This window comes from Phyllostomus discolor, chromosome 11, assembly GCF_004126475.2.
Source record: "Phyllostomus discolor isolate MPI-MPIP mPhyDis1 chromosome 11, mPhyDis1.pri.v3, whole genome shotgun sequence".
Classification (NCBI taxonomy): Eukaryota; Metazoa; Chordata; class Mammalia; order Chiroptera; family Phyllostomidae; genus Phyllostomus; species Phyllostomus discolor.
The window spans coordinates 62,988,579-63,011,347 of NC_040913.2; the positions used below are offsets into that span (position 1 = coordinate 62,988,579).

Below are 22,769 nucleotides of genomic sequence, written 5' to 3' on the forward strand. Positions count from 1 at the left end.
GAGCCATAGGTAATCTGCAATAATTGCATTTTTGGTAGTTTTATATATTAGCTTATTGAAATAATGTATAGTAAACAAGGTTCCAGTTTGAAAGGGTTTAGTTTCAATACAGAGAGCAATATAACAGATATTAGCAATCTTATATACTTTCAAGTCCCTCTTCCTGATTAAATGGTATTTGAATAATACACTTAAGAAGGCAGCTTTGAAACTCAAATTTTTTTTGTATAGAAAATATTTAAATGCTATTTTAATTGTGAAATTGGTTAGATTTTATTTTATCAAATGTTGGGTAGTAGCAAATTATTTGTTTTGAAAGTTCTTATGTTAGGGATTTTCTTTTGTAATCTCTTTTTGTTATCAGTATAATTTGTTTTTAGAAATATTTTAGACAATGTTTAATATTGTGAGTAAATTTTCTTATGCTGTCAAAATGTACTGAACAAGAGTAATTATCCATGTTTCTCATATTATGATATGTATATAGTGAATACGTATGTGTATATGTATGATATGTAAATATACATATTTAGAAATGTTTCCCAGTCATACAAAAAGCTTTTAATGTATGCTATTGCCTTGCTTAGTTAAAAAGATAAACTATTATTAAACTCTTGTGTAATTCCCTTCAGTTGTAGTAGAGGGAATGATATATGAAAGATTTATGAAAACCAAACACAGTACCACAATTGCTATTAATATTGTGTTTTACATTGACTCTGCTTTCTCAGAACTGTTGTAATTGGATATCTATGTTCCTGGGAGATATCAGAAAATACTATACTCTTCTTTCCCCACTTTTTGTGAGCAATAATCTATAGTTAAGATCAGATCTATGTTGAATTGGAAAGAATCCTAAAAGGCTGAACTGGAGAGAAGTGATAGTAGACATTAAATTTCCTGAGAAGGAAGAGTTGAAATGTGAAGAGATAAGCAACACTGATGGGGTTAGTGGGACCTGAGCAGCATCTACTGAGGAAAGTCTTGTTCTCATTTTTCAAACATTGTTATTAAACCATCATTTTAAGAGCCCATTTTCTTTTTGGAAGAGTATTGCTAAAAATAAACTTTTCTCTCAATGGCATGCTTTTTTTCTAAAAAGATTTCTGTTACTACATGATGAAGTAGATCACTGTTTTTCAATGTGTAGGTTGTAACCAAGTTTTAGTTAAGCCACGGATATTAAAATTCAGATATGAATCAGCAGTTTGGTAGTGTGGAGGCATCACTCCTAACATAAAACTCTCCTATAGGAGTTTTGGGGAAGCAGTCAGGGTTGGGGTTAATGGAAATAGGAAGTAATGGATTGTAGTATTTCTTTGGTCTTTTTAATCAGCTTCACTTGTTCTTCATGCTCTCATAGTATCCACTATGTTCTTAGTTTATTTGGTGCGATGCTGTTAGGAAATACTAAGTGTTTCATACACATTATCTCATTTAATAGCTAAGAGTGATTTTGCAATTATTATGTACCAAATATAGTACTAAGTGTTTCATACACATTAAAGATTCTCATTTAATCTTTATAATATCTCTGTACACATAAAGACAAAAGAAAGATGGAAATTAGGAAATTAAACTTTGACTTTTGTCAACATCCTCTTCTTTTTCTGTGTGGAGGAAAGGTTAGAGCTTTAGGCATTCTGAATGATCCTTGAGTCCCTCCAAGAAGCAATTATGGTGCCTTGTGAGTAGTGATTTCTAAGAAGTTTCTGTTAGAAAAATAAAAACACATTTAAAATAGGTTTAATGTGGCTCCTGTGTATATTGTGCCCTTCAGGCTATAGCTGCTTTGGATGCTTTGTTATTTCTTCCTTCACAGTCTCCTTATTCACAACCATTCTGCCTGTTACTATGTTTTTACTTACTTTCATGGCAAAGGGTCTGCCATAGTAACTGCACTAATGAGTCACATTTTCTCTAACACAGACATGACTACCCTTGTTTTATAAATCACAAAGTACCCTCCTCTTCTTGGCGGGGGTTAGGCTTGAGGTCCTGGTCCTTGTAGTGTATGGAGGCAGAGGGAAAGGGTTTCTGCTCAGCGCCCCGTCTTCGGTGCTGACAGTTTCCAGTCCGCCGGTTCTATCCTCAGGCGCCGGGACACTGGTAAAAAAAATAAATAAATAAATAAATAAATAAAATAATCAAAAGTAGACTGAACAGTTCTGCTCCTATCAAATTGATCAGATTAACATAAAACTCTGTTAGAAAAGTTTCATGGTTATAAAGGAACTGCAGTTTTCAATATTATATTTCACCTTTAAATGCCAAGAGACATTTCTTAACAGATTTTGCTTATGTGATAACTCCCTTTAAGAGAATTCTTCTTAGGCCAATGCATTTGCACAACCTCAGAACATCATATAATTTATTACATTATTTCATGTTTTAAATATTAGAAATATTTTAATTAATCAACTGAAGCCGAAATTCTGAACTGTGTTTAGGTATTAAAATCTATACACTGAGAAGCATGTTTAAGGTATTACTTCAGTTCTGAATACAATACTTGCTAAAAAATAACAAATCTAAGCTATCAATAATAGTTTATCAATTTAAAATAGGAATGCTCGAGTTTATGTTTTATATTTTTCAAAGATATTTATTGTTTTTCTTTCTTGTCTTACAGTCTACTTACCTTGCTTTTGCCTGATGGCATTTGTCTTTATGTAACCAGTTATTTATTCCCATGAATATTCTCTGGGATATTTTACTGTACATTTAATATGTGATATAAATTGATGATCCCCAGAAACTTTACTGATTAAACAATCTCAGGAAAAAGCTTCCATTTTATTTTTAAAAGATGTTCAATCTCTACTCTATTTGGTCCAAATATTTTAATGGAAGGCTGACTTTGGCTCCACAGTGAAACAGATGTGGGTTCCATCTCAGGACCTGGGCAAGTTGATTACACTTTCTGAAGACTTAATTTTTGGTATATAATCTTTAGGATTTTTGTGAGGTTGGATTTATGTTGGCTCAGTAAATGTTAATAATTAATTTAATATTTAGTAATAATAGTGTTTTTAATGCTAGTGAGCTGTTATTTGTTGTTAGATTTTTTAAACAAAAAATATTTTAGAATGTCCTGATAGTTTAAACAACTCATATATTTGGTAGGCTTGAAAAGCAAATAAAAATGACTAAACTTGCTTTCTGTATGTTAACATTTTAAAGCAAGTTAGGTTAAAAGTATAAATATGATATACTCACTATATTTCTACAGCATATAAGTTTTCTGAAACATGAATTTCAAGTACAAACTTTATTTCAAGTAAAGGTTACAGTAAATACCTGTGGGCAAATTTCATAAAGTAATGTTAACAACAATATACAAGCTATGTAGAAAGTATAATATATTCAGTGTTACTGGAGAATGAGTTTGTAGCTTTGTGTTCTCTAAATCATCTTAGTTCCATTACTATTTCTATTCAAGTAACTAAAATACATTTTTGCTTTTCAGTCACTCAAGACTGCTTGCAACTGATTGCAGACAGTGACATGCCTACTATACGAAAAGGTAATAAAATAGTTCCAGTAATTTTTCCACCTAGAATTCAGTGTAATCCAATCACTTGTAAATTTCAAGTCCAAAGACTGTATTCAGACCTCAGCTCAAACACTTCAGTGTCTACTCTCTACCTCAAAACTTTAGTTAGATATAAAATAATCAACATATTTATTCAAAATAATTAGGGAATAAATATTTAGGTTAATCTAATATTTTAAAACAAAATTATCTTAGAGACACTAATACTTAGAAGTTTTAAATAAGTAGCATATGATAAAACAAAATAATACTAAAGCAAAGTTTTTTTTGATTATTTAGAAATTATTTTGGCTTCTATAAGATCACCTCAAGATCATATTCACAAATATTAATTATTCTCTTAAGTTGTAGAAATCATAGTAGGATGAAGTAAAACCAAACATATCATAAACATCTCACACTAATTAATTTATTAATAAATGTATATGTACAAATAAGTAAATGTAAATTTTTTGAGATATTTTCAGTGTGAAATTATTGCTGTGTATTTTACGTATAATGGTTAAGTCTACACAGAGTTACAGTTGCTTTGTGAGCACTAGAGCTCAGCAGTGACTAAAATACATATGGTTCCTTACCTTCTTGGAATTTGCCTTCCAATGAGGGAAAAACAGAAAATAAAATGAATAAGTAAAATGTAAATGCTGGTCATAAAATTAAATGCTATTGAGAAAAATAAAGGAGGCAGGGTGCAAGAGAGTATTTGGGTTATGAACCATAAAAGGGAGTTCAAAAGTGTCAGGAGGCTAAGCTAGAGCCAGGAATGGGGAAACAATAACAAGTCCAGATAATGAATTTGGATTGGCCTTTTGTAATGATTCCCAGGAGTGTTATCTTGCGTCTGTATTTTCCTGTGTGACTTTAGTTATATTAAATGTAACACAAATATTAAACTATTTGAAATTCTATTATTTATTACTCTGCATTTTCCAAAGTCATATGTTTGTAGCTTTTAGTAGGCAACTAACTGTTTCCCAAGAATTAAAATTAAGCCAAAAAAGACCCTAAGGACCAAAGATAAAATTTACAAAATATATAATTGAGAAACAATTTGTTTTACGCATTTGACCAAAACCAAAAATGCTATAAATCACCCAAAAAGACACAGTTGCTACTCCATTGTGAGTATGAATTGCACAGTGTTGTCATCTTCTTGGCATGGTGGCTGCTCTCCACTGATCCAGGCTGCTCATCTCAGTGCTTTGCCCTTTGGACCCAAGGATTGGCCTTGTGTTTCCAGCAGGCCTTGGACATTAATATAAGTGTAAATAATAAGTGTGATGTACATTTCAGCAGTACTGTTTCACTGGGCCCCATAAGTTTTTATATGTTGTGTTCCTATTTTTATTTGTCACAAGATATCTTCATTCATCTTTTTATTTGTTTTGTGACCCATTAGTTGTTTAGGAGTATGTTGGGAGCCACCCTGCCTGGTTTCAGGAGCTGTAACCCCCCCCCCCCCGCCCCGCTCCCCATGGCTAAGGCTGAGTGAGCGACCTTTCGACCATAAGCCACTAAGGAGACAAAGCTTATCTCCCTGGCAGGAGTGCTGCTTCTGCTCCTTTTTCCATAACTGGTCCCCAATGCTTGATCAGCTAGCCACTGATGGGTAAGATTCCCCAAGGGGGGAACAACCTATGATAGGCATGATCATGTGGAGGACCCAGGGAAGGACTTGGGGGGCTACAGCAAAAGGGGGTGGTGGACCCTCACCCCTCGGCTTTGACATAGCTTGAATCCTCATTTTGTCTGCAAGAAGTCTCCTAATCTTTTGGCTGCCTAGCCTCCTCTGCCTGACTTAATCCTGAAACAATGACAGAGGGCGATGCAACCCTATGCTGGAAAGGACAGGTTCCCTGGGTGATCAGGCCTGAGAAAGAATACATAAACGCCTGTGAAACCTGCTGCTTTACTAAGAATGCTATTAATTAAATGATAAAGGCCCGAGCAGGAAGTTTTGTAGCCCTTTAGCTAACAGACCCTGACTCAGAATAAGCCCTCAGAGTTCTTTGTATGTTATCTATTGTTTGATCCTTACTGCCTGACAGTGATTAATGAACTTTACCTGTATTCCTGTACAAATTAAAAACCAATAAAAAACCAGTGAAGGAAAGGATCGGAGTGCTGTCCTCTTGAGACAGTTGCCAGGCTACTCTGAGGCACCCTCCCCTTGAGAGTGTAGCCATGCCGTCCCTTTTCCTCTGCAGGACTCGGTAGTGCATGTGAATGTCTCATGTCTCATCCATAGAGCTGCAGACACTGCTGGCCGGTGTCTGCATCAGGAGTATGTTGTTTAACATTCATGTATTTGTGCATTTTCCAGTTTTCCTCTTGTTGCTGAGGTCTAGTCTCATATTGTTGTTGTTGAAAAAGATACTTGCTGTCTTTTTTAATTTGTTGAGACTTAGTTTGCACTCTAACATTTCATTTATCCTGGAGAATTTTCCTTGTGCTCTTAAGAAGATTGCATATTTGGGTACTGTAGAATGGAATATTCTGTATCTCTGTTAAGTTCATTTAGTCTTATATAATCTTGTTCTTAATATTTTCTTTATATATTTAGAGTCGCTAATGTTGAGTGCATATATTTTTATACTTGTTATGTCCTCTTGAATGTTATCATATAATGACCTTCTTTGTCTCTTGTGAGTTTTCAAATGCCCATTTTGTCTGATATAGAAATAGCCACTTCTCTCTTTTGTTTACTGTTTCCATAGAATATTGTTTTCTAACCAACCCTTCAGGTTTAGCCCATCTGTGTCCTTAAAGTGAGTTTCTTATGGGCAGCATATGGTTGGATTTTTTAAGAAATCCATTCAGCCAATCTACACTTTTACTTCTCCCTCCTCCACACTTTATGATTGATGTGACAATTTACAGCTTTTTATATTGTATAACTATTAAATTATTGTAGTTATAGTTTTTTAAAAATACTTTTGTCTTTTAACTTTTACACAAGAGAGAAAGTGATTTGCAACTTATTTCAGCCATTTACTTCAGGTAGTTTACTGGAGATTTGATTGTGTTGTGTTTTCTTAATTCTTTATATTCCTTGTAGATTTATTTTGCTGTTTGTATGTTTGAAGAAGCAGCCACCTCTTCCAGTCTTTCTGTACTGGTTTTGACTGGGAGATGTGTGTTGGCCAGCAGTGCTTGGTATTAGCCACGCTGAGGCTGAAGACATGATCCACTTTGCTCTCATTTTTCCCTCCTGGAGAAAACACATCAGTTCTCTGCCTTTTTTTTTTTTATCATGATAAAAATGTCAGCTCTAAGGGGATGCTTTCCCCTTTCTTTGTTTCTAACTACATCCAGGACCAGTGCTCAGTGTGAGGCAAGGCAGAAACACTTACTATACCTACATGGCAGAAGCATGGAGTAAGGCAGTCTTCCTGGTGTTGAGCTAAGCCTGTTTAGGAGAACTGGTGTGAGTACATTGAAACTGCTCTTCTTACCCATAAAAATATGGCTGCTTCTCACTTTGTGCTTCTTTAGGATGCTTCTACTTAGCTAGATTCTGAATTTCTCTTCAACATATTTTGGTTTCATTATTATCATTAAGTCAGTATTTTTGTGGAGGGATAATATATAAGGCTTTCTATTTTACTTCACCATCTTGCTGTTGTTATCCCCACTCAGAACTTTAAATATATAATCCTACTGCCTTTTGCCTACATAGTTTCAGGTGAGAAATCAGCTGTTAATATTATTGAGCCTCCCTTGCACTTTAAGAGTTGCTTCTCTCTTGCTGTTTTCAAGATTCTCTCTTCTCTTTGTCTTTCCATTGATTTATTTTAATACGTCTTGGTACATCTCTCTTTGAATTTATCCTCTTGAAAGTCATTCAGTTTCTTAGGTGTGTAGATTTATTCTTTCTTAAAAGTTGGGAAGAGTTTGGCAGTTATTTCCTCAAATATTCTTTGTGTCCCTTTCTCTTCTCCTTCTGGAACTCCTGTCATTCACACATTAGTGTGACTGATGCTGTCTTACAGGTCTCTTGTACTCTCTTCACTTTCTGTCATACCCTTTTCTTTCTGCTCCTCAGACTGAATAATTTCAGTTGTTCTAACTTCAGTGTTGCTTAATCTGTCTTCTGTGTGCTCTATCTGGTGTGTAAACTCTCCAGTGAATTCTTTTAAAAAAATTTCAGCTCCACAAATTCTATTTGGTTCCCTTTTTAAAAATGATTTTTATCTCTTTATATAGTGTCTGTTTTGCAAACAAAATTATACTGATTTTAAGTTCTTTTTCTGTGATCTCCTTTAGCTCTTTAAGCATATTTAAAAGATATGCTTAAAGTCTTTGTTTATTAAGTTCAGTGCCTGGGCTTTCTTAGGAATGATTTCTACCAATTTCTTTTTTTCCTATGAATGATTCATAAATTTCCATTTGTTTATCTACTTTTTATTTTTCTTTGAAAATTGAACAATCTAAATATTACAGTGTAGGAAGTCAGAAAATTATATTTTTTTCCCATCCCCTGGGTTTAGTGTTAATCGCTGTGGGCTACAGTGGTCCATTTGTTTATTGATTTTCCAAAATTGTCTTTGCAAAGACTGTATTTCTTGTCCTATTTGGTCACTGAAGTCTTTCATTTTTGGGGTATCTCTGCACTATGTCTGATTTTTTCATACAATATTATTTATTAGTGAAGACTAATTAGGACATATATCAACATATATTTTAATATTTTAGTGTTGATTGAAAGCACACTATAAAATGATAGATATGAAATGTACATTTTAAAAAGTGAAAAAACAAATTTATCTTAGATATTTATATAGAAATATCTAAGTTAAGAATCATGAATTTGATTTGATTTTTTAAAGATTTTATTTATTTATTTTTAGAGAGGGAAGGGGGGAAGAAAGAGAAAGAGAGAAACATCAATGTGCGGTTGCTGGGGGCCATGGCCTGCAACCCAGGCATGTGCCCTGATTGGGAATCAAACCTGTGACACTTTGGTTAGCAGCCCACACTCAATCCACTGAGCTACGCCAGCCAGGGCTTGATTTGATTTTTTTACTTAAATTCATAAATTTTACAATTAAAAAAAATGTTTAACTACAGTTATTATTCTGTATTAGTTTATGATGTAGAACATAATAGTTAGGCAATCAAGTGCTTTACAGAATGGCTCCCCGATATTTCAAGTATCTACTTGGTAACATGCATAGTTATTATGATATTATTGACTATATTCCTTATGCTGTAATTTACATCTCTGTGACAATTCTGTAGCTAACAATTTCTATCTCTTAATCCCTTCACCTTTTTCACCGAGCCCCCTAGACCCCCTCCCCTCTTTCCACCATCAGTCTGTCCTCTGTTTCTATGAGTCTGTTCCTGTTTTGTTTATTTTGTTCTTTAGATTATATATATATATAAGTGAAATCATACAGTATTTTTGTTTTTCCTTGCTCACTTATTTCACTTAGTATAATACTGTGTAGGTCCATCCATGCTGTTGCAAAAGGTAAAATTTCATTCATTTTTATGGCTGAGTAGTATTCCATTGTGTATGAGCACCACAGCTTTTTTAGCCACTCATCTATTGATGGGCACTTGGGTTGCCTTCATATCTTGGCTATAGTAAATAATGCTTCAGTGAAAGTGTGGATGCATATATTCTTTCAAATTAGTGTTTTGGGGTTCTTCACGTATAGTCCCAGAAATGGAATTGCTAGGTCATAAGACGGTTCAACTCCATTTTAAATTTTTTGAGGAACCTTCACACTGTTTTCCATAGTGGTTACACCAATCTACATTCCCACCAGCAGTGCTCTAGGATTCCCTTTCCTCCACATTCTCACCAACAGTTGTCGCTTGTTGACTTATTGATGATAGTCATTCTGATAGGTGTGAGGTGATAATCTCATTGTGGTTTTGATTTGCATTTCTCTGATGATTAGTGACATTGAGCAACTTTTTATATATCTATTAGTCATTTGTATGTCCTAGTGTCTTTAGGTCTTCTGCCCAAGTTTTAATTGGTTGTTTGTTTTTCTGGTGTTGAGTTGTCTGAGTTTTTTATAAATTTTGGATATTAAACCCTTATCTTATGTATCATTAGCAAATATCTGTCTTTTTGTTTTGCTGATGGTTTTCTCTGCTGTTCAAAACTGTTTTCAGTTCGATGTAGTACCATTTGTCTATTTGTCCTTTTGTTTCCCTACCTAAGACAATATGTCAGAGACTTTTTTTAAACCTCTAATCCTAATCCTAACAGAGGCTTACTTAAATACCAGGAGCAATAATAACAACAACAACAAAAATACTACCCTTTTCTTAGCAGATTGGCTCTGAGCTGGGGAACTGCTTCAACATTTAGCTGTGCTGCCAACAACTCTACCTTAGACTTCCCCTCCCACTTGTGTAGAGACTGAAGATCAACTAGAGGTGTTAGTTGAAGATTTTTTTTCAGGTCTTTGACCATGCATTTGGCTCTAAGCATGCACATTGCATTGCAGATTCCTTGTTGTATGTGATAGAATGTGAAAGCTCTTGATTCTTTAAGTATTTTCCTCCTTAGCCTCTTCCTTATCAGGTTTTTGGTTAGTCTGCTGTCTGCCCCACTGCTGTCCCTTGTTCATAGCAGCTACTGGTAGTATATGTCTTTAAAGCTTTTGATTGACAACAGCCTGGGAAGCTGCTTCCACCTGAAAGGAACTTCTAGACAGGTAAAAGTGCATAGCCTCAATGTTATGAGAATACAAAAACATTCTGAGTCACTCCCTGGCACCAGCAAGGTGCCACCTGGGACTCAGGCCACTATTTTCATATCTGTTGCCAAAGTGGAAAATGGAAGATGGCAAATGGAAAAGCAAAAATACTATGATACTTTCTTACTGTAATTTAACAGCACTTTTTCCTTTTCATTAAGTGCTCTCTTGGTATTATTCTACTTTTTACATACCTACAGATTTCATCTTTAGATTTCATATATCCAAAAATGTCCATAAGTTTTTGCCAGCTTAATTGATGCTTCAGTGAAGGGATTTATTTTTTGAGCTTTGTACTCTGCCATTTTCCATCACCTCATTCTGACATCTATAATTATATCTTTAGACAATTATATCTATTGATTTTTTACTTTTGTCTATGATAAAATTAATATAACTGCTCTTCATTCTATCTTCCTGTTCACAATAGATTTTTTGGGGTAGCATTATATTTCTTAACTTTTGTCTATTTACTATTAAAATGTTATATTTTTATTAGTTAATCTGTTAACTTTAATTTTTATCCTTTGGATTCTAGCTGTTAGATATAAGACATTGATAATTTTACTACCAATGTTTTTCCTCCTCTATATAATTAACTTCCTATGTTTTTAGTTATATAACTTTGATATTGTCATGACATAAAACTATTTTATGCTTCCTGCCAAAAAGTTCTTTTTATGTGTTTTTATCTTGGTTTTACAGATTAATATATTCAGTACTCACTGCAAGTCTTTTTGCTGTGGCTTCCCCATTCATGTCTTAGTTTGCTGAATTTAATTCTCTGCTAGTTTACTCAAAATGAGCACATGAGAGCAAAGGTCACTAAGTATTTGCATTGACAAAGCTGTTTCTTTTTCATTTTTATACTTTAAGGAAAGATGGGTAGATATAAAATTCTCAGTTTACCCTTTCTTTACTTGAGTATCTTACCCTTTCTTATTGAGTATCTTATTTCTACACTATCTTTTGACATTATATGCACTTTGAAAAAAACTAAGGTAAGAAATGTAATTCTTCTCATCGGTGGCTTGACTGAATGTCTTGTTACACAAAGAACATGTACTTACATTAAAACTATAATACTTATTTTAATATATATATCTTAGAATTGACTGTTGTGGTAAGTAGAATAAATGTCCACACCCTACTCCCTGAAACTTGTGAGTGTATTACTTTACATGTCAAAGGGGCTTTGCAAGTGTGAGGGGAGGGGTTTGCAGGACTGGGTGAAAAAGGTGAAGGGATTAAGCAAAAAGAAATTATAGACATGGATTATGGCGTGGTGGTTATTAGAGGGATGGGTGAGATGGTAGAAGAGAGTATATGAGTGTTATATGGTAATGGAAGGAGACCTGAATTGGGGTGGTGAGCATAATATGTAGATGATATATTATAGAAATGTACACCTGAAACATATAATTTTATTAACCAGTATCAGTCCAATAAAGCCATTAAAAAGAATAAATAAATAAATAAGGAATTTGGAGAGATTACTCTGGCTCATTAAGGTGGGACCAGTGTAGTCACAAAGGTCCTCATAAGAGGGATTTAGCAGGGTCAGAGTCAGAGAAGGCAATGTGGTGGTGATAGCAGAGTTCAAATGATGTTCTTGCTACCTGGGGAAGATGGAAGAGGCTTTGAGCCAAGGAATGCAGACTGTAGAGATGGAAAAAGCAAGGGATAGAATTTCCAGATTCCAGGAAAAAAGATCACAGACTTGCCAGCACCTTGATTTTTGCCCAGTGAGACTTCTGGTGTTTAGATTGTGACATAATAAATGCATGTTGTTTTAAGCCACTACATTTGTGACGATTCATTACAGCAGCAATAAGAAACTAATAAAACTATTCTGAACCAACTTTCCCTGGCACATGATGTTCCCTTTCAGTGTTTGCCCTGCTTGACTTTTTGTTCTTTGTTTTGACTGCAGGATTTCAATTATGTATATGCTGGTATTTCTTTACCTGTCTTCCATGTTATATTGTACTATATTTTTTCTCAAACTATTAACTCTTTTTTTTATTTCCATCATATTTGTTTTGTGTAAAACCTGTTTCTTCCTACTTTCTCAAGTGCTTTGCTGATATCAAAACTTCCTGGACTGTCTGTAAGAGAGTTGATTTTTGTTGGCTCTTTGTGAGGTTTGCCTCTACCAGTCCCTCTCATTATTTTTTTGTTCTTTCTTTTCTTTACTTCTATAATAGCCTCAGTGTGGCCTCATTTGCTTTTGGCATCTCTTGCAGTATTTTGAGGAGCACAGATCTGTCTGTTTCTTTCATGTAATTTACAGGAGGTAAAGAAGGATAGATGCATTTTATTAATCATGTCCATAGTGAGGGTCTTGGCTATTGCATTTCAATGTAATTATTTTGTAAAGGAAATGATGAGATTTACTTTAAATCTCTCAATAGAATTTGATGCTTGATGACCCTTTTCCTTGAAACATGTGCTTTTCTTGATTTGTTTCTCTAATCATGTTCCAACCCTTGGCCACACATTTTTAAACACTTTTGCAAAATCCTCTTTTAAAAATTGTATTGTATTAATTATGCTATTACACTTGTCCCCATTTTTTTTCCTTTTTGCCCTCCTCAGCCCAGCACTCACCCACTCCCTCAGGCAATTCCACACCTTTGTTCACGTCCATGGGTCATACCTATAAATTCTTTGGCTTCTCCATTTCCCATAATATTCCTAACCTCCCGCAGTCTATTTTGTACCTACCATTTATGCTTTTTATTCCCTGTACCTTTTCCTCCATTCTCCCTCCTCCCCCTCCCTACTGATAACCCTCCAGGTGATCTCTATTTCTGTGAATCTCTTCCTGTTCTAGTTGTTTGCTTAGTTTGTTTTTGTTTTGTTCTTGTTTTTGTTTTTTTTTAGTTTCAGTTGTTAATAATTGTTAGTTTATTATTTTTTCATATTTTTTATCTTCTTTTTCATAGATAAGTCCCTTTAACATTTCATATAATAAGAACTTGGTGATGATGAACTCCTTTAGCTTGACCTTATCTGGGAAGCACTTTATCTGCCCTTTCATTCTAAATGATAGTTCTGCTGGATAGAGTAATCTTGGATGTAGGTCTTCACCTTTCATGACTTGGAATACTTCTTTCCAGTTCCTTCTTGCCTAGAAGGTTTCTTTTGAGAAATCAGCTGATAGTCTTGTGGGAACTCCTTCATAGGTAACTGTCTCCTTTTCTCTTGCTGCTTTTAAAATTCTCTCCTTCTCTTTTATCTTGGGTAATGTAATTATGATGTGCCTTGGTGTGTTCCTCTTTGGGTCCAACTTTTTTGGGACTCCCAGAACTTCCTGAACTTCCTGGGAGTCTATTTCCTTTGCCAGGTTGGGGAAGTTTTCCTTCATTATGTTTTCAAATGAGGCTCCAATTTCTTGGTTTTCCTCTTCCTCTGGCATCCCTATGATTCGGATGTTGGAATGTTTAAAGCTGTCCTGGAGGTTCTTAAGCCTCTCCTCATTTTTTTGAATTCTTGTTTCTTGATTCTGTTCTGGTTGAATGTTTCTTTTTTCCTTCTGGTCCAAACTATTGATTTGAGTCCCAGTTTTCTTCCCATCACTGTTGGTTCCCTGTACCTTTTCTTTTATTTCACTTAGCGTAACCTTCATATTTTCCTCTATTTTATGACCATATTCAACCATTTCTGTGAGCATCCTGATTACCAGTGTTGTTTTGAACTGTGCATCTGATAGGTTGGCTGTCTCTTCATCAATTAGTTGTATTTTTTAGGGAGCATTGATCTGCTCTTTCATTGGGCCATATTTCTTTGTATCGGTGTGCCTGCTATGTGGTAAGGGGCAGAGCCTTAGGTATTCGCCAGGGCGGGGCAATCCACATGGCTGCATTATGGCTGCATGTGGGGGAGGGGTCCAAGAGGGAACAATGCCGCTTGCTTGGCTCTCTGCTGGCTTTCAGTCACTTCGTCCACTATCAACAAGCAAATTGGGCCCTTCTGGTACTGATTCCCAGGTGGGAGGGTTTGTGTATGTTCTAGGACCCTGTGGGTCTCTCCAATGAACTCTCCTGTGATGCTGGGAGTTTCTCCCACTGCCACCTCAACTCCTACAGGTTTTTTTCAGTCAGAGGTTTTGAGGCTTTTATTTCCCTGTGCTGGAACCCTGGGTTGTGTGGCTGTCTCACTCCCCAGTTGTTCCTCCCAGTTATCAGCTAGCAAATGTGGGACTGCCCAGTCCCCCAGCCACTGCATTGCCTCTAGCTGCCACCTTTCTGTGAGTCCTCTCCACCTCAAATGCCCATCTCTGCTCCTCCTACCAGTCTGCATAAATGTTTCTTCTCTAACTCATTGGTTGTCACTTCCATACAGTTAGATTTTCTGGCAGTTCTGGTTATTTTTTGGTTTTAGATTTGTTGTTGTCTTTGTTTTGGTTGTGCAAGGAGGCAAAGTGTATCTACCTATGCCTCCATCTTGGACAGAAGTCTGGCTTCTCCGTTTTCTATACTGTACTTTACATCCCCATGACTATTCTATAATTACTAATTTGTGCTTTTTAATCTCTTCACCTTTTCACCTATTCCCCCAATAACCCCTCTCATCTAGCAGCCATCAAATCATGCTCTGTATCTATGATTCTGTTTCTTTTCTGTGTGTTTGCTTAGTTTGTTTTTTTAGGTTCAATTGTTGATGAAAATGTATTTATTGATACTTTAATGTTCATAGTTTTGATCTTCTTTTTCTTAAATAAGACCCTTTAACATTTCACATAATAATGGTTTGGTGATGATGAACTGCTTTAGCTTTTTCTTGTCTGGGAAGTTCTTTATCTGCCCTTCAATTCTACATGATGGCTTTGCTGGATAGAGTAATCTGGCCTATAGGTCCTTGCTTTTCATGACTTTGCAAAGCAATATTTCTTGCCAGTCCCTTCTTAGCCTTCAAAGTTTCTTTTGAGAAATTAGCTGACAGTCTTATGCAACCTCTCCCATAGCTAACTGATTGCTTTTGTCTTGCTGCTTTTAAGATTCTCTCTTTATCTTTAACTTTTTTTCATTTTTATTATGATGTGTCTTGGAGTGGGCATCTTTGCATACATCTTGTTTGGGACTTTCTGTGCTTCCTGGACTTGCATATCTATTTCCTTCACCAAATTAGGGAATTTTCTTTCATTATTTTTTCAAATAAATTTCCAATTTTTGCTCTTTCTCTTCTTCTGACACTGCTATGATACAAATGTTGGTATACTTGGAGCCTCCCAGAGGCTCCTTATACTATCCTCACTTTTTTTGGATTTTTTTTCTTCTTACTGTTCTGGTTGGTTGTTTTTTACTTCCTTATGTTCCAAATCATTAATTTGATTCTCAGCTTCATCTGCTGTACTGTTGATTCCTTGCAAATTGTTCTTATATCAGTTCATGTAACCTTCATTTATGACTAGATCATTTTTAAGCTGTTGAGGTCCTCACTAAGTTCCTTGAGCAACCTTATAACAAGTTTTTTTGAACTCTGCATCTGAAAGATTGCTTATCTCCATTTTGTTTAGTTCTTTTTTTTTTAGTTTTGTTGTATTCTTTCATTTGGGCCATGTTGCTTTGTCTTCTCATTATGGCAGCCTCTCTGTGTTTGTTTCTATGTATTAAGTAGAGCTGCTGTGACTTTCTGTCTTAGTAGCATGGCCTAATGCAGTAGGTGACCTTTGAGGTCCAGTGGCACAGCCTTCCCTATTGAGTACTCAAGTGTGCCCTCCTTAAGTACAACCTCCTCTTGTAGTTGAGCCTTGATTGCTTTTGGCAGGTCAATGGGAGGGATTTACCTAGGCCGGTCAGCTGCAATGACTGGCTGTGACCATTGACCACCAACCTCTGTCCTCCATGGAGTGTCGGCTGTGCAGTGGCCTACTCCACAGAGCAGGGCTTACTTCAGCAGGGCTCTGGTGCCTGTTTGTGTTCTGTCTGAGGTGACTTGGCATAAGCTAAAAAGTGATCTGCAGCTGACTGCTTCTTATGCTGGGCTTAGAGATGCCCTAGTGAGGCCAGGCTATAACCCAAGGCCAGCTGCTGCTAGTGCTTGGCCTGTTGTCATTTCACAAGGTACAGAGGCTCACTGAGGGTAGCTGCCTGTTTGAGAGGATTTAGGAAGATCAGGAGCACTGTTAACCACTTGGGTGGGCCCATAAGTTAGGTGGAGTGACTCTCAGGGAATCACCAGGGCAGGGCACACTATGTGAGCCATGTTGAGGGAGTCTCAGATATGATGCTCCTCATGCTCTGTGGCTCTGTGTGAGGAGGGCTCAGAAAGGGAGCAATGGCCCCTGCCAGCTGTTCTGTGTGAGATAAAGCTGTCCCCCAGCTCTTGCCCTGATGCAAGATATTTCAGTTGCTCCCTGTATGCCACTGGTACCTTTCAAGCTGCTGCTCCAGTGCTGGAGCTCAACAGGTGTGAATCTGAGTAAGTCTGTGTGCATGCCCTTTAAGAGGAACTGCACAGGAATCCAGCAGTTTCTTCCCCCAACTCAATCTCCACTGGTTTATTCAGCCAGAAGCTACATCTTCCTGGCACTGGAATCCTGTGCTGAGGGGGCCAGCTGGAGCTGGGACCTCTTGCTCTTGAGATAACCCTCTCAATTTTTATACCACATGTGTAAATTACTCTTAAATGTATAATCTTCAATGTTGATGTTCTTTGGATCTCAGAAATAGTCCCGTGGTCTTTTCTTATTTTTCTTATTTCTTTTTAAAAATATTTTATTTATTTATTTTTGAAGAGGGGAAGAGGAGGAGAAAGAGAGGGAGAGAAACATCAATGTGTGGTTGCCTCTTGCATACCCCCTACTAGGGTCCTGGTCTGCAACCCAAGCATGTGCCCTGACTGGGAATTGAACCAGCAACCCTTTGGTTTTCAGGTTGGACCTCAATCCACTGAGCCACATCAGCCAGGGCTCATTCTTATTTCTTTGGCAGTCTTCAATGCTGCTATGTTGTCACTTAACATCTGTGTTCTGATGGCTTAAGTGTAGATATGTAGCCCAAATCATTTTCAGGAGTTCCAAGTCTACATGTATGTCTATTTAACATCTCTCCCGGGATATCTTGGTGGTGTCCCAGCCTGAACTTTAGAACTTTTTCCCAAATTTATTCCTCTTTTAGTGTTCTCTGTTTCAGTAAATGTGATAACTGTGTTTTTAGTTCTTTAATCCAGAATTCTGGGTGTCATTCTTGATTGTTTCCTCTAATTCAGTACATTAATCTCAAAACTCTATCATTTACTTCTCATAAATACAATTTGAATTAATCTATTTCTCTTTATTTGCATTTCACAGTCCTGGTAAAAATTACCAACATCCACATTCTAATTTTCTTGCTTCTAGTTTTGCACCTTTTCTTACCTGGTAGCCACTGAGTGATATTTCTGCACACATATAATCATTTTCTCCACCATTCACAGCCCTCCAGGGACTTTCCATTGCTGTTCATATAGCTCAGTCTACAATGGCCCTCCTTGCCCAGGTTTTTAACCTGCTTTCTGTTGAATTTCCTAGCACTGCCTCATCTACAGAATGAAGCATACATACTATGGATTTCAGTGTCGAACTGTATTTGTTTTATATCAACAAAAAGTATGGTTTACTTAATCTACCTTTAAAGAAGTGCTATTAATATATTCTCCTTTAAAACTATTTCCAGAACCTTAAAGATAATAAACTAGAAAATCAAGAGAAGTAACCATGTGCCAGCTATAACATATGACATGTGTGATAAGTGCTCTCTGTAGCATTTACTTTCAGTTATTGAGGGAGGTACTGCTGAAGTATAAATATATTTGGAGGAGACTTCCTATTCAAAATTATTGAAATATATCTTTAATAAAGTTTCAAAGTTTCACATAAAGTTGTGTCATCCTAAAATTTATTTACTACTTTTTCAGGTATGTCAGAATAGGAAAGATCTATTTTTTTCAAGAGCAGACAGGTTTAGATATACATTCATACATGTACATTATTTTCACATATTTGTACTGACAGTATTTTAATTTAATTTCACATATTTTTAATTTTATTTTATTTTAATTGTTGTTCAAGTACAGTTTTCTGTCTTTTACTGCCATCCCATCAGACTCCTCCAGGCCTCGCCACCTCCCTCCCATTTTCAACCCCCACTTGTTTTTGTCCATGTGTCCTTTATAGTAGTTCCTGCAAACCTTTCCTCTTTTCCCCTGAAATTCCCTCCCCTCTCCCCTCTGGTCACTGTCAGCCTGTTCTCTATTTCAGTGTCTTTGGTTATATTTTGCTTGTTTATTTGTTTTGCTGATTAGGTTCCTGTTAAAGGTAAGATCATATGGTATTTGTCTTTCACTGCCTGGCTTATTTCACTTAGCATAATGCTTTCCAGTTCCATCCATGCTGTTGCAAAGGGTAGGAGCTCCTTCTTTCTTTCTGCTGCATAGAATTCCACTGTGTAAATGTACCATAGTTTTTTTACCCATTCATTTACTGATGGGCATCTAGACTACTTCCAGAACTTGGCTATTGTAAATTGTGCTGCTATAAACATTGGGGTGCATAGGTTCTATTGGATTGATATTTCAGGGTTCTTAGGATATAATCCTAGCAGTGGAACTGCTGGGTCAAAGGGCTGGTCCATTTTTAGTTTCCTGAGGAAGTTCCATACTGCTTTCCATAGTGGTTGTACCAGTCTGCAGTCCCACCAACAGTGCACTAGGGTTCCCTTTTCTCCACAACCTCTCCAACACTTGTTGTTGCTTTGTTTATGATGGCCATTCTGACTGGTGTGAAGTGGTATCTCACTGTGGTTTAAATTTTCATCTCTCTGATAGCTAGCGATACTGAACATCTTTTCATGTGTCTGTGGATCCTCTGTATATCCTCCTTGGAGAAGTGTCCGTTCAACTCCTTTGCCCATTTTTTAATTGGGTTGCTTGTCTTCTTAGAGTGGAGTCATGTGAGTTCTTTATATATTTTGGAGATTATACCCTTGTCTGAGGTATCATCGGTAAATATGTTTTTCCCATACAGTTGGTTCTCTTTTAATTTTAATACTGTTTTCTTTAGCTGTACAGAAGCTTTTTATTTTTACATATTAATGTACACACTAATTTTATTAAGTTTTCAAAAACATTTAAATACACCACATGTTTGGAGCTGAGTGGAGAGGGGAAGTTCAAATTTATATAAGGCACATCTGTACTTTATCTGTTGACTAACAAAAATAAACTTTAATACTCTTGTAATTTACTTCTAAATTCTTAAATATGTGCTATTAGGAGTGATATATGCTTGCTTAGAAAAGTGTTCTACAGAATAGGCACTGAATTCATATATTCTTGTTAGCATTTATCAGTAGTCTAACATGTTAAAAATCTAAGTAAATTTTAAGATGTAGAAACATTATATTTACACTTAAGTTTATAATTTTTGTTTTAGTTTACTGTTTAGCTTGTTTTCTTTAAGGATTTGACATTTATTCAACAGCATGCGTTTATTGAGTACATAATATGTGCTAGGCTTTATTCTTAGCATTTGGGTTTATAGCTATGGCTGTAGCAGAGTCATAGCCTTGGCTTTAGGGAATAGAATCCATGTGTATATGTGAGTGAATGTGGATGTATGTGGGTGTATGTGCAGTGGGAAAAAATACAGAAAGTATATACATACAAATAAACATGTACTCTCTTTAATAAGAATATTTCCAGCAAGTGATAATGGAAAAAATAAAATGCACTAAGCATTGCTAAGAGAGTCACTGACTGGCAGGGCCTGTGCATGTCTGGTGTCTCAGTTCTTAGATCTGTTGTTAAGTTGCTGTTGTTAAGTTGCTGTAGCTAAACTCGGCTCAAGGTCGAACAACAAACATCCTGGATCCATTATTGCTACATGGACATATACCAGCCTTACTTCCCCCTCATCATGGTGACCAGACCATCTATATTCTTCACCTTAAAAGGAACCAGTCCATTTCAACAGCCTGCATCCTCCATTTACATAATGGGTCTAACTGAACCCAACTGACCTGACCAACATCCCTCATTTACATGGGGACTATTAGGAGAACAACTCTTATGGTTTTGACCTCTATGAACCCTGCCTTTCTTCCTTTCTTTGTTCTGCTTGGAGCACAATTTAGTTGCTGCGTAAATCTATGCCTGGACCACAGTTCTTCCTTTGCTCAAACAAAAGCTTTTTACATTTTATTACAGCCTAAACTTTCTTTTTTTGGTTAACATAAGATATGATGATATACCAAAAGAAAATATCAAGAGAAAATAAAAATATAAACTTAATAACTACTCAGTTTTCTTCACATTCTGACTGTATGACCATAGAATTTGATAAGAACTGGCTTAATCATTTTATAGATAGAAATAAATATAGTGTAAAGAAATAGGAAATCAACTTAAGATGTTGAAAGAAAAGTTTAGTAAATAAATATCTCTATCCAGTATATAAACAGGCAATTTTACAAACATTTTTAAATTCAGTTTAAGAGCATATGCTACCTCTATAATGGAGGGCATTTCATATCCCAGAGTTTCCATAACTAGGTAGTAAAATGCTTTTTTTAAAAAATTGAATGCTTGTGACTAAATACATAGTACACCACCATCTGAGTTATTTTATGTTTAAAGTTGAATTAGTTAATTCATATATTTGCTGCATGTCTGCTTTGGGCCAGTCATTATTTTAGGCCCTGGGGAAACAGCAGAGAACCACATATAAACAGTACCTGAACCCAGAGAAGTTAGAATCCAAGTTGTGCATTGTTTTGAAAGGCAAAGAAAGCATCTTTGGTCAGAGTGTCAAATATTATTACAACCACTTAAAGCAATTGCTTTGAGAGTCATCAGTTCATATTTTGCAATAATAACCATGAAATTGATCCTTTCTTTTACATTCAGCATTCTACATTGAAAAGTGCTCTGGGCACATGATCTCAGTTAAATATCAAGGGTGGGAAGTGAGGATAGCTGGGGTGGGTGGAGTTGTGGGGGAGGAAATGGAGACAACTGTGCTTGAACAACAAAAAAATGTGAAAAAATTTAAAAGAAAAGCTAAAAATACTCCATTATTATAATATTTTCTTTTTTAAAGATTTTATTTTTATTATTTATTTTTAGAGAGGGAAGGCAGGGAGAAAGAGAGAGAGAGAAACATCAGTGTGTGGTTGCTGAGGGTCATGGCCTGCAACCCAGGCATGTAGCCTGACTGGGAATCAAACCTACGACACTTTGGTTCGCAGCCCATGCTCAATCCACTGAGCTATGCCAGCCAGGGCAATATTTTCACTAAAATAATGTTTTATTAAAAAACAGGCAATGATGGGTTTGCCTGTTATTCAAACTTAGGATATCTTTGATTCACGGGCTATTGTTAATTATCCAGTATACCACTGGAGGATTTTCATTTAAGAAAAGTGTTCCTCAGAGACCTTCTTTGGGAGCAGAAATTGGGGTCATCAGGCCTGCCCCCTATTGGGGTCATTCACTCCCTGTGAGAGATGGGACAGAAGAGGTTCCTGGCAGTGCTTAAGAGAGGCACACAAGAGCACCTTTGAAGATCTGGGACACTCCCTCCTCACCTTCCTCTCTCCCTTCTCCTCTTCTCACAGTTCTTCCTGTTTCTATGGTAATCTGAACTTGGAAGGCTACCTTAAGGAATTGTTTCATTTTAACTTGAATTTACAGTGTCATTTTCTTTGTTTGATCACCTTGGGTTCTTAACTCCTCAGAAATATTCAGAAAATATTTGTTCTTGTTTTATATTCTTCCCTTGAAAGTTCTATTTGGGAAAAGTTCAAATATGAGGGGCTTGCCTTGGGGCCCTATTGAAGTGGGCTGTACACTGAGTAGTTGTATTCATGAATGTGAAAGTGTTATCAACTACCACATCTTAACATGTCTCCTTCAGAAAATCCTCAGGGTGAAATTTCCTTTAATCTCAGTTCTGTCACAAGTTGTTCTTTTATTGAGCTGCTGGTATATTGTCTTACAGACTCTGAATTTTATCATCGATTTTCTTCCCATTTTTGTTATAACCACGGTGAAGCTTGGGGACACAAATGATTCAACATTATCAATCACAGAAACATTTTTAGCATGATTTTAGATTACCAGTTTCATTTTATTAGTCTATCCTTATATTACCATTTTTAAATTTTCTACTTAACTTATTTTATAACAATCTATTTATTCTCCTCCCATTTATTTATTGGTATTTATTTCCCAGTCTAGCTTTATGGTTCACCATTTACTCCAATATTTACTTAATGGTGAGAACCTACACCAGCAAACTTAATACTGTGAATTCACAGGAAAGGAGTGTTTACTCTCTTAATGGGCATTGATGTCCAAAAGCACCATGTTCTGGGTCAGTGATTTGATCCCCTTTTGCCAACTCATTTTTGTAGCTGCTATCTTCTCTCTGCTTCTTTCATCAGTGCCTTCCCCTGTTACTTCCCAAGTAAAGTTTGAGGGATAATAGAGAAGTGTAGTACTGAACA

General features: G+C 36.2%; 1 protein-coding gene and 1 non-coding gene across 2 annotated transcripts in view; both read left to right on the forward strand.

The window, feature by feature from the left end:
- The window catches only part of TNFSF13B (TNF superfamily member 13b), a 39,991-nt gene that overhangs the window by 11,859 nt on the left and 5,363 nt on the right, over positions 1-22,769 (forward strand). The window contains exon 3 of the mRNA XM_028526696.2: positions 3,470-3,526. Within this exon, the coding sequence (XP_028382497.1) occupies positions 3,470-3,526 (57 nt within the window). The remainder of the gene's footprint in view (positions 1-3,469; positions 3,527-22,769) is intronic.
- On the forward strand, positions 1,965-2,109 carry LOC114509005. The gene has a single exon (XR_003685576.1). It is a non-coding gene; the product is annotated as a small nucleolar RNA SNORA57 (small nucleolar RNA).